This window comes from Sardina pilchardus, chromosome 19 (genome assembly GCF_963854185.1).
Source record: "Sardina pilchardus chromosome 19, fSarPil1.1, whole genome shotgun sequence".
Classification (NCBI taxonomy): domain Eukaryota; kingdom Metazoa; phylum Chordata; class Actinopteri; order Clupeiformes; family Clupeidae; genus Sardina; species Sardina pilchardus.
The window spans coordinates 19,997,924-20,010,423 of NC_085012.1; the positions used below are offsets into that span (position 1 = coordinate 19,997,924).

Genomic DNA, 12,500 nt, shown 5'->3' on the forward strand with positions numbered 1-12,500 from the left:
AAAAGGGAGCTACTGTATAAGCAAACAGGTTTAACCCATTTCCAGTGAACTATGCTAAACTAGGCTAAGCTAGCTAGCTACCGCACAAAGAGAGACAAAGAGAAGTACATCCTCTTAGCTAACTCAAGGGTAGGCGGCAAATAAGCTAATTTCTCAAATAAGATAATTTCCCAAAATGTTGGCGTGTTCCTTGAACCCCACTAAAGTGCTTAATGTTTTCAGAGCATCTCTCTTGTTGACCACCACCCTCCCATCAGTGTAATACAATGTAAATGAGCCATAAACTCTGCATACATGTTTGCATTTGATTAATGATTAGTGTTTCATGGAAGTAATTTGATTAGTGTTTCATTCGTTTGCCACCTCTTCCTCTTCCTCTTCCTCTTCGCATTTCTCTGTCAGATGGACTGGACTCTGGAAACGCCTCCTGGGTGTGGCCGGGCCAATCAGATTGGCAGTATGCAAATTCAGGAGACTTCATCATCAGTGACTGCAACAACTGGTACCCCTACCCCTTCAACACTTTTTGATATTACCTTCAGTACATGTCTGATTATCAAACTACACTGAACCTAACTTTATCTAGTTCCCTTACTACTGTTTTGTATGATTTGTTGACCAAAACAGCTCCTGTGATGCTGGAGTTCTTCAGTGTCAATCAGTTCCAGGTTGTCATGTCGACGGGGCATGGAGCCAATGGGGTGGCTGGTCCGAGTGTTCCGTCCCCTGTGGAGGCGGAGTCAATCTGCGCTGGAGGCAATGTGATAACCCCACCCCCCAGGGGGGCGGGAGAGAGTGTCTTGGAGCCAAAGAACAACAGAAGGAGTGCAACACTCACCAGTGCACAGGCATGTTCAGCAAACAGTCACACACACGCCTATACACACACGCTCGCACACAGTCACACACACACACACACACACACACACACAGTCACACAGTTGTCATTACGAATGTTAAAATTAGTAGTTTATTATTATTATGATGATAAAAGTTTCTGCTAATTACACATAAGCATAAACATACACATTAATTGCACCTGTCACCTTCTTTATCGTTGAAACCCTTAGTGATGTAACCTATCTGGAATGATTGGTGGATTCTTGGTGGTGTGTGTGTGTGTGTGTGTGTGTGTGTGTGTGTGTGTGTGTGTGTGTGTGTGTGTTGGTCTGTAGACTCGGGCCCATGGTATGACTGGTCGCCCTGGTCACAGTGCACGGTGAGCTGTGGGGGAGGGGAGCAGTACCGCACCCACTCCTGCCGAACACCCCCCTGCTCCGGCCCCAAACGCCAGAGCAAGACCTGTAACACTCAGGTGTGCCTAGGTAAGTTACCGAGCTCACACATACACACACACATATAGTCGAACTGTGACTTACCCAGTCAGTTACAGTACAACTTCATTGCAAACACACAAACACACACACAACTCATCAGCTCACAGAGCAGCCTTGTCAGAAGCACACTTAAGGCACAAAGCAACATCAAACAATCATTGGAAATGCGTGTGTGCGCACCCACACACCCAGACACACACACACACACACACACACACACACACACACACACAGTCACAAACACACACACACACACACACACACACACACACACACACACACACACACACACACACACACACACACACACACTCAGTCAGACGAGGGAGGTCACACACTATCAAAATCTATCACAACCATTTTCATTTTTCCCTTTTTCTGGTTTAATTTAATAGTCAGTTCATAGTTGTTCATTAAAGAGATAAATAAATAAATAAATTGAATTAAATGTTTAAAATGGGTCATGTATTAGATGTCTTCTTTTTGTGAATTAATGAAATAACGCTGTAGTCCACCTTGTATAAGATTACTTAATTAAATTTGAAAGAAAAATGAGAACACATTACAATGTGCTGAAGATTACTTCTCAGTGTGGGTTTTAATGATTGTGTGAGGACTGAATCTGTACAGAGCAGAGCAGCATGGAACAGACTCATGGCTCGACTGTTTGTGTATGTTTGTGTGTGTATTCCTCTGTGTGTGTGTGTGTGTGTGTGTGTGTGTGTGTGTGTGTGTGTGTGTGTGTGTGTGTGTGTGTGTGTGTGTGTGTGTGTGTGTGTGTGTGTGTGTGTGTGTGTGTGTGTGTGTGTGTGTGTGTGTGTGTGTGTGTGTGTGTGTGTGTGTGCATGTGTATGTGTAAGCATATGTGTACTGATGTGCTTTCCGTGTCCTCTGAAATGCCCTGAGTAGTTTAGTTCACATGTTTGATGTGGCATCTCTGCATCACCTGGCTAGCGTTGGCATATGCCATGTATATACTGTATGAGTCATCATCTCTGGGATTGTGCCCGGGCATTGGCTAAAACCTCCCTCTCGTTTTCGTGAAGGTCGTGCGGGCGGGCGGATCAGCTCAACGCACGACGGAGCGGCACTGCGCCGCGGTGTCCTCATTTAAAAGTGAAATATGGCCGCCCCGCTTCCTCAGACGCCGCGCTCATTTTTCAGCGGAGATTCCGCCGTAAAAATTCAAACCGGGGCTATTTTTGGGGGCTGCCAAGCCCGCCTCAGTGAAACGGACACTTTGAAACATGTCCTGTCCTCCCCCTGTTGAGAGAGAAGCGTAAGGGTCTGGAGAGAGGGGGGGCGGGGAAGGTAGTTGAAGACGGTCTTAGCTTCCCTGGGCTTCACGGGCTGCTGTACTGTGCTGCACTGAGACCCAAACATGGTTTGACCAGAGGGGATTTGTTTGGGAAATGGCTGTTATTAATGCCTTCCTCTGCTGCATAAGCACTTGGGACATGTGTGGAGAGATGTCTTTTTCAGCACTGTGCTGCAGTAAAACTGAACACACACACACACACACACACACACATACACACACACACACACACACACACACACACACACACACACACACACACACACACTCACACACACACACACACACACACACACACAACCACAGATGTGTAAACTCGGAATGTATGTGTGTGCGTGTGTGTCTATGTGTGTGTGTGTGTGTGTGTGTGTGTGTGTGTTTGTGTGTGTGTGTGTGTGTGTGTGTGTGTGTGTGTGTGTGTGTGTGTGTGTGTGTGCGTGTGTATGTGTTTCTCAGAGGTGGGGTGCCCTCCGGGTCGGCTGTACCGTGAGTGTGAGCGGGGAGAGAGCTGCCCCTTCAGCTGTGCCCAGGTCAGTGGGCGCGAGGGCTGTTTCTCGGAGGGGTGCGAGGAGGGGTGCCACTGCCCCCCCAACACTTACCAACACCGCGGAACCTGTGTACAGGTCAGTGTCTTCTCACCCACCTGTGGGCTCTGGAGATTTGGGTGTGCAGCTCAATAACCTTTCATCACCTGTATTAACAGCTCAATAACCTTACCTGTACATTATGCTGCAGCTGAATGATTGTTCACGTACTGTATGTATGTACCACATACTGTATTAATATAAGTGAGTAATTGCAATTGAATAATGAAGAGGTATGATATAGTATGAAGTAATAGTATATGATAATCAATTGGTAATTAAGTAATTATTTATGATTTATCATTTTTGACAGCTGTTTTTTTATAGATAGGTAGTTGTAGTAGTTGTACCAGTAGTACTACACAGAGTTTCCTTGTAACAGGTGTGTTATGTGTGTTTTCCTTGGGTTATACAGACACACTATATAAGGATTATTTATCCTGGTTGTTATTTGTTATGATTAGTATTATTGGTATAAACAATATTGATACATTTATTGATATATGGTTATTTCCATGCCCTGCCTGTGTGTAGGAATGTCCATGTCTGGTGGACAGGAAACTGCTGACCTCACTGCAGAATGTGTCAGTTACCCCGGAGATGACCCCTGACCTTCATAACCTTACTGAGGGTGCGGAGCTCATGTCTGGGGAAGCTCTACTGTATGAGTGCAGTAACTGGTATGGACATTTCTCCAAATATGTGTCTCCATCGGTGTGTGTGTGTGTGTGTGTGTGTGTGTGTGTACAGTATGTGTTTGTGTGTGCGTGAGTGCATGTGTGTTTGTGTGCGTGAGTGTGTGTATGTATATATATATTTGTGTACAGTAGGTGTGTGTGTGTTTATTGAAACGCCTCCCCTCACCCACAGCTCCTGTGAGCACGGCATGTGGAACTGCTCGTTGGTGCCGTGTCCCCGGGACGGAGGCCTGTCCCCCTGGGGCACCTGGTCACCCTGCTCGCTCACCTGCGGCGGCCTGGGCCACACGAGCCGCCAGCGCAGCTGCTCCAACCCTGCCCCTGCACACGGCGGGCTCGACTGCCAGGGGGCGCTAGAGGAGACCGCCTACTGTCAGGCCCCAGACTGTCCTGGTAAGGACCAAGCCCCCGCCCCCCCCAACTCAAAAGGCCTCACCACACATCATTACCCAGCCCAGTGTTAGCCAATCAAAAGGGCTTTGTGTATTTGTCTTACACTGTAGGTTGTGTTACCATAACAGTAGTTCTAGTCGTCAAGCATTTTTCTAGTCCAGTCACTTTATTTTCTAGCACATTTCATACACAGAGGTCATTCAGTGTGCTTTACATAAACACAAGCAAACAGGAATAGCTAATAAAAGCATAGAAGGGCAAGTCAAAGAATAGTTTATAAATGAAAGAATAAAAAAAGAAAATACATTATACTGCATAAAATTGTAAAAGGGCAATAGTTAATTTGATGTTAGGAAGGTGGTTAGTTGATTGAAGACTATTTTTTAGTCTTTTAGCCAATAAAAGGTGAATTGGATATGGCCCTGTAGTTGTTTAGTATTGTGGCATTCAGGTTAATCTTCTTGAGAAGGGGCTTTACAACAGCTGTTTTCAGGGACTTAGGAAATGTGCTAGACAGTAATGAAATATTTACAATGTGAAGCACGTGTGAGGTGAAGAACACATTTTTAAAAAGTGGTAGAGTGGCTAAACCACATATGGAAGAGTTGAGGTTCTGTACAGTTTTTACAAGAGTCTAAGAGTCTATCAAACTAAATTCTGTCGTCAAGTTAAGTTTCCCTTCCCTTGAAGCTGGAAGTTCCAGATTTTGAGTTAGTAGTTGAGAGGATATATTCTGTCTGATTTGATAAATGTTGTCATTGTATTTATTAGTTGAGAGAAGTTCAGGTGCTAATTGTAAAGGGGGTTTGTCAACTTCTCCACAGTTGAGAGTTATTTGTACTACTGATATTTGAGATGAAAGACTGCTATGCTTTGCTTATTTTAGTATAATGCATGCAGAGCATGTCTTTCTGAAGTTTTTAAAACTTCTTTAATCACCTGAGACTCAATAGTACGTCTTAAACTTTTCCTGTTGGGGTGAATAATAATAAAAAAAAAAGTTTAAAAAGTGCCTTTGTTGATTTAAAAACGTTTTGTTCATTACCTGAATGACTCCTTCAGTTAGACTCGACAGTCTCAACATTGTTGAGGCTGATCAATGCCTGAACAATATAATGAGACACATGGGTCTGGGTTTATTGAATTCAACATGGAATGTTAGAACCTTGAATCGTTGCGGAACAGAACTTTATGCTAGAATGTACAAAGGCCCATCCCTGTAAGGGTTAATGGTTGTGATGAATGCAGACTCCCTCAGAGTCCCAGCAGCCTGTGAGGCGTGGCATTTTAATCACAGCCTCATTTTAGATGTTTGTCCTGTAAAGTTTAGAGAGTGTCATTTACCCCCCTCCCTCCCTCTCTCCCTCCTTCCCTCCTGCATACTCACACAGTCATCTTCCTTTCCTAAATATGCCACCTGCTGTCTTAATCTGCTTTAAAGAGCAGCCCCCTGGAACGTGTCCTTGGTTTGTCCATGGTTGGTTTGTGAAGTAAAACTTATGTCGTGATGTTGCAGTAAATGAGGCCAAAGTTATTCTATGTTTTGAAGTCATTGCTATATATGACATATTGCATTATTTGTTATTTACAGTACATGTCAAGCTTGTGTATATGTTATGTTTCCCTAATGTGTGAAGAATGTACTTCAGTCGTGTGAGTTTATATTTTAAATGAATGATTGAATGGACGAATGAATGATTGAAATGTGATATACTAATGTTGTGTATTATTTTTTCCTCCCTGCAGTGGTGACCGTACCCACAGTGGAGCCTCAGCTGCCTGGTAGGCCATCTCCTTCCTCTAGATATGATTCCATTAATTAAAGCGTTACATTAGGCGCTTCGGTCAAGTGTTTATTGTTGCTACCGTATGTTACCAAAACCAGAGGCAGTTTATAAAGAGAAGTGACATCGATGAGCCCAGCGCTGTTCTAAAAGTTGAACAGGTTTCCACTTTGAGCGCTCTGAGCGCTGCGGTCAGCGTTGAGAGCTTTTTTTCCGCTGAGCTACATAGACTTGATATTGAAAGTTGTTGCCGTCGGCGCAAAAAAACGTGATTGGTGGACACGGGCCCTTAATGTCCAGTCAGCTGAGAGCCTTTTGGGGAGTCCAGAGTTGAGTGCTGTAACCTAAAAAAAAAGTTGTGGGTTCATTTCATGCACTAAGGACAATGTAATCCCTTGTTATGGTTGACATATGTAAGTACTTTGGACAATAGTGCATGCTAAATGAATGCATGCAAATGTAATGTACTTTAGTTTAGAGATTTCTATCCTTACTTTAGGATTGGTTGCAGTCAAGCTGCTCTGCTGCAGAGGATTGTAGGTCTGTTGATGTCTCCTTCTTGTTCTACCGGTACAGATGAGGATGCTGGGTTCTCAAAGTGGTCTTCCTGGACTCCGTGTTCTAAGACCTGCACGGATGCCCGGACACCGGTCCTGAAGTTCCGCCACAGGGAGTGTCTGACGGCGCCGTGTTCTGGGGAGACCCGTCAGCAGAAGGCCTGCAACTTGCCCCAGTGCCCAGGTTCTCCTCCCTCCACTTTCTCCAGTTCTGTTTTAAAGAACTGTTCAAAATGTCAAAAAATGTTTGTTTTTTTTAGAAATGTCAAAATGTCATGCATTCATGTCCTTACTATAGTTAATATATGTAAGTCACTTTGGAATGTTTGCGAAATGAATAAATGTAAATAGATACTTGTGTATGTTGGTACATCTGTGTGTGTGTGTGTGTGTGTGTGTGTGTGTGTGTGTGTGTGTATAGGTGTGGAGGTGTGTGTGGGTGAGGAGTGTGAGAGGCGAAACTGCACCTGGACGGAGTGGGGCGATTGGGGGTCATGTTCGCGCTCTTGTGGGGTGGGGCAACAGCAGCGGCTCCGCACCTTCTTACCCCCAGGGGCAAATGGTACCTGGTGTGCGGACATCCTCGGGGGCAACACAGAGAACCGGTTCTGCAACATCCGTGCCTGCCGTGGTGAGTGAAATGCATCATGGAATAATACAACTTTAAAATCACTGAATTCAAGTGTGTGTGTGTGTGTGTGTGTGTGTGTGTGTGTGTGTGTGTGTGTGTGTGTGTGTGTGTGTGTGTGTGTGTGTGTGTGTGTGTATTTCTGTGTTTCTGTGTGTGTGTACTTGATAGAAATTCTGGCATATGCTATTTTGTCACTGAGATTCTGATAAAGCTGCTTGATCCATCACCAGATGGCTATAGACTGACTGAGTTTCTACCACTTTTTGCATCATGCTGATATCCTGCCAATATGTATAATTATTCCCTTCAGTAGATTTGAGTAGTTCAACTTAGTGAGGCAACTCATGTACAATGACATCATAATGGGGTTGGCAAATCAAGACTGCGGAATAGATACCTATGTGTGTACTATGTGTGTACTATGTGTGTACTACATACTTCTCACACTGTATGTATACTTTTGGCTTTATTATTATGCCCCACTAAATTAAATTTAATAAATTAAGTGTGTGTGTGTGTGTGTGTGTGTGTGTGTGTGTGTGTGTGTGTGTGCGTGTGCGTGTGCGTGTGCGCGTGCGCGTGCGCGTGCGCGTGCGCGTGCGCGTGCGCGTGCGTGTGCGCGCGCGCGCGCGTGCGTGTGCGTGTGTGTGTGTGTGTGTGTGTGTGCATGTGTGTGTGTGTGTGTGCGTGTGTGTGTGTGTTTCCCCCTGCAGTGGACGGGGGCTGGTCTCGCTGGAGCCCGTGGTCGCGCTGTGATAAGCGCTGTGGAGGGGGCCGCTCCATGAGGACACGCTCCTGCTCCAGCCCTCCGCCCAAAAACGGCGGACGCAAGTGTGAGGGCGAGAAGAACCAGGTGAAGCCCTGCAACACCAAACCCTGCGGTAAGAGAGAGAGAGAGATAGAATGTGTGTGTGAATCTCTGCAACGCCAAGTCCTGCAGAAAAAAAACTGCCATCACCTCAAATGTGTCTGTCTGTGTGTGTGAATCCCTGCAACACCTAATCATGCAGTAAGAACTGCCACCACCTCTGAGTGAGAGAGAGAGAGAGTGTGTGTGTGTGTGTATTTGTCATCGCTGTCTAGGAAAGAGTTTCACCGGCAATGTTTATTAAAAATCAATGATAAGCCTCACAGCAGATTGCCATGTTATAGCGCCATAATTACACTGACTAGGGAGAGTTACGTATATGATTACAGCAGTGCTGATTTGAGAGAGCTCAAAAAGTCGGCCTTACAAGATCGTTTCCCCAGACCACGCTAGTCTAATGTCATTTCTATTCCTTTCATGGTCTGTTTGAAAGTCTCTCTGGATGAAAGTGCCCCGCTGAATAACTAGATGCTATTGTAGAGGGCTAGGCTTTGTAACGGCAGCCAGGCCTTGTTCAGTGGGGGGCCTGTGATGTCCACTCCAAAGGCTATTCCTCTGGACGCTGGTACCGCAGCATTCCGTCTTTGTCTGTGAGTGTGTCTGCTGTTTGATGGGTTGTTTTTTCTCTTTCTCTCTCTGTGTGTGTGTGTGTGTGTGTATGTGTGTGTGTGTGTGTGTGTGTGTGTGAGTGTGTGTGTGTGAGGGAATGTGTCTTTGGATGGGTTGTTTTTCTCTCTACCTTTGTGTGTGTGTGTGTGTGTGTGTGTGTGTGTGTGTGTGTGAGTGAATGTGTCTTTGGATGGGTTGTTTTTCTCTCTATCTTTCTTTGTGTGTGTGTGTGTGTGTGTGTGTGTGTCGTTTGATGGGTTGTTTTTCTCTGCGTGCCTTTTCTCTCTGTCTGCACCCCTGCACCCTGCAGACGAGCGTGGCTGCCCGCCAGGACAGGAGTTTGTGGCCTGTGCCAACGAGTGCCCGCAGCGCTGCTCAGATCTGCAGCAGGGCATCCAGTGCCAGGGCAACACCGAGTGCCAGCCGGGATGCCGCTGCCCGCGAGGTAAGAGATGAGATGGAGGAAGGAGAGAATGAGAGAGAGAATGAAGGAGCGGGAGAGAAGGAGAGAGAGCTAGAGTAGAGAGAGAAAGAGAGAGAATGTGAGGAGAGAGAAGTAGAGGGAGAGAGAGAGGGTATGAGAAGAGAAAGAGAAGGAGAGGAAGTGAGAAAGAGAGAGAGTATGGGAAGAGATAAGGAAAAGGAGAGAGAAAGAAAGTAGATGAGAAGAGAGGAGGGAAATGGAGGGAAAGGAGGAGACAGAATACAGGATTTGGAGAGAGTGAGAGAGAGATGGAGAAAGAAAGAGCGTGATGGGGAGCATGTTGGAGAGAGAGAGAATGAGACCAGAGAGAGTGAAGAGAGAGAAGGAGGTTTAGAGAGAAATAGAGAGGAAGAGAGGGTGATGATTAATGACCAGGGATGTATAAAGAATTCATGTTGTAGTCCCATGGAGTTTCTCGGATACATCTTTGTCACCAGTATGGTATTTGGATCTGCATTATTGTCTTCATGAGTATATATGAGTATGTGTGTGTCTGTTGGCTATACTGTACCACGCCTGCTGCACGCCTATATTCCTTTATGTGTCCCTGTGTGTGTGTTTGTGTGTGTGTGTGTGTGTGTGTGTGTGTGTATGTGCAGGTCAGCTGCAGCAGGACGGTGTGTGTGTAAAGCTGTGGCAGTGTGACTGCGTGGACTCCCTGGGCCAGAGCTGGGCGGCGGGCAGCACCCACCAGGTGGACTGCAACAACTGCAGCTGCGCAGACGGCCTGCTCTCCTGCACCAACCGCAGCTGCAGCGCCGAGCCCAGCTGCTCCTGGAGCTCCTGGTCACACTGGGCCTCCTGCAGCGCCACCTGTGGGCCTGGAGGACAGAGGACACGCTTCAGGTGAACCAGAAGGGGGGACATCTATGCGCTGACCTAGGAGAGAGAGGGGGTGTAGAGATAGATGGAGAGAGAGAGAGAGAGAGAGAGAGAGAGAGAGAGAGAGAGAGAGAGAGAGAGGCATGAGAGAGTGGTATGGAGAGAGAAAAGCAGAGGGATAAAAAAAGACAACAAAAATCACAGTGATGCATTTCAAGTGTACTCATGTCAAGTTCTTGTCAAACAATACCACTGTTTTCTAACATATAACCACTGTTGTTGCACATCAATTATTCGTGACTTGACTGTACTGACTTAGAGAAATATTGACCAATATCTAAGGTTTGTAATGACTACATAGTGTTGTTATTGTCCATACCCAATCAGATCCTTTGTCCCTGAAACGCCCGACGCTGACTGCCAGTTTGAGGAAGTGCAACACAAGCCATGTGACCCGGGACCCTGCCCTCCCCTCTGTCCCCATGGCGACCGAGAGCTGTCAGTGGGTGACACATGGTTACAGGGAGAGTGTAAACAATGGTGAGCAGTAACCACAGCGATGGAGTGAGGAGAGGAGGAGGAGAGGAGGAGGGGAGGAGGGGGGGTTATTAAAACTGTGAGGATGAGATACAGACCGTCTTTACCTCCTAACGACTCTCACCCGCAATTCCTTTTCATATCGACAGCACCTGCACCCCAGAGGGAGATTACTGCCTAGACATCGACTGCAGGGGTAAGTCAGCGTGACAGGGACACACTTAATGCGACCCGACGTTCCCAGACAGAGTGCAAAAGGAAACATTGGGGGCACAGTAAACTCTGCAGGCTGCAGATAAGCTGACAGAGAAGAGTCCAGAGAGAAAAGCCAGCCTGCCATATCAGTTTCAGCCCAAATGCAGTGTACGCATGAGAGCAGATCTTAGAAACTCAAACAAACAGTCTCATCCAGTTTTTTTTTTTTCTCTGCTGAAGGCAATATAGCGTGCTCAAGTGTGAACTACTGTTTGACACACATTTCAAATATGATAAATGCGCTGAGTCATCCCAAACTTATCAGAACTTTTCGAGTGCAAGTGTTAAAGTTTTCAAAGCTGAGATTGTGAAGTGTATCTTATGGCCCTGTTGGAGAGCACACAGCAGCAATATGCATAGTTATGCACCATCATTTATAGCCTCTTCATTATTCATTTGTCATTTTCTGTATTCTCAGTCTAGCAATGTACTTTCAGTATTCTCAGTCTTGCACTGAACTCTATGTTTGCTTTAGTTGTTGTTTTATAGAGAGAGATTTTTATGTGAACTTATTACAGTGGTGTCCTTCGGCAACATGTTGAACTGTTTCATTGTCATGCTGACGTGCTCTCTCTGTTTATGTGTGTCATGTCGTGTGTGTGTGTGTGTGTTTGTTGTGGCATGTCTATCTTTATGGATGTGTGTGTGTGTGTGTGTGTGTGTGTGTGTGTATATGTGTGTGTATCATGTCGTGTCTATCTTTGTGTGTGTGTGTGTGTGTGTGTGTGTGTGTGTGTGTGTGTGTGTGTGTGTGTGTGTGTGTGTGTGTGTGTGTGTGTGTGTGTGTGTGTGTGTGTGTGTGAATGGGTGTGTGTATCATGTCATCTGTCCTCTCCCTAGTGGACGGAGACTGGACCCCGTGGTCCGTGTGGTCAGACTGTCCCGTCACGTGCGGGCGTGGCACACAGGTCCGCAGCCGAGCGTGCATCAACCCCCCGCCCCGGAATAACGGCTCAGACTGCTCGGGTCCAGAGAAGGAGGCTCAGGAGTGCCAAGCCAAACCCTGCCTCGGTACAACCCCTCTGCTAAGTGCTAACTCACAGCATAGGCTACTGATAAAGGCCAAGCCAAACCCTGCCTCGGTACAACCCCTCTGCTAACTGCTAACTCACAGCATACTGATAAAGGCCAAGCCAAACGCTGCCTCGGTACAATCCCTCTGCTAACTGCTAACTCACAGCATACTGATAAAGGCCTAACTAAACCCTGCCTCAGTACAATCCCTCTGCTAACTGCTAACTCACAGCATACTGATAAAGGCCATACCAAATCCTGCCTCAGTACAATCCCTCTTCTAACTAGCTCACATACTAATAAAGCCCATACCCTGCCACGGTACTTAGCCTACTCTGCTAACTCATGATATGCTGATAGAGGCAAAAGCCTGCCTTGGTTCTTACTGTGCTAACTCACAAGTTCCAACATAGGCTAAACCCTGCGTCAGCGTTACTATGCTAGCTCACGGCATAGGCTAAACCCTGCCTCAGCATTACTCTGCTAACTCACAGTATACTGATAAAAAGATGTAAATTGCCATTAGTTGTTTCGAGGATGGATAGTCTGCTACATTATTCTTCACTGTGCTTGTCAGAAGAATATGCTAAATTGTAGTTGTTACTGTTA

At 46.2% G+C, this 12,500-nt stretch overlaps 1 protein-coding gene across 1 annotated transcript in view; it reads left to right on the forward strand.

Moving 5' to 3' along the window:
• The window catches only part of sspo (SCO-spondin), a 98,845-nt gene that overhangs the window by 52,858 nt on the left and 33,487 nt on the right, over window positions 1-12,500 (forward strand). The window contains exons 76-89 of the mRNA XM_062521966.1: window positions 403-502; window positions 628-701; window positions 1,176-1,325; window positions 3,112-3,278; window positions 3,774-3,919; window positions 4,110-4,330; window positions 6,691-6,855; window positions 7,093-7,302; window positions 8,016-8,183; window positions 9,090-9,224; window positions 9,863-10,109; window positions 10,473-10,625; window positions 10,772-10,818; window positions 11,718-11,888. Of these exons, the coding sequence (XP_062377950.1) occupies window positions 403-502; window positions 628-701; window positions 1,176-1,325; window positions 3,112-3,278; window positions 3,774-3,919; window positions 4,110-4,330; window positions 6,691-6,855; window positions 7,093-7,302; window positions 8,016-8,183; window positions 9,090-9,224; window positions 9,863-10,109; window positions 10,473-10,625; window positions 10,772-10,818; window positions 11,718-11,888 (2,154 nt within the window). The remainder of the gene's footprint in view (window positions 1-402; window positions 503-627; window positions 702-1,175; window positions 1,326-3,111; window positions 3,279-3,773; window positions 3,920-4,109; window positions 4,331-6,690; window positions 6,856-7,092; window positions 7,303-8,015; window positions 8,184-9,089; window positions 9,225-9,862; window positions 10,110-10,472; window positions 10,626-10,771; window positions 10,819-11,717; window positions 11,889-12,500) is intronic.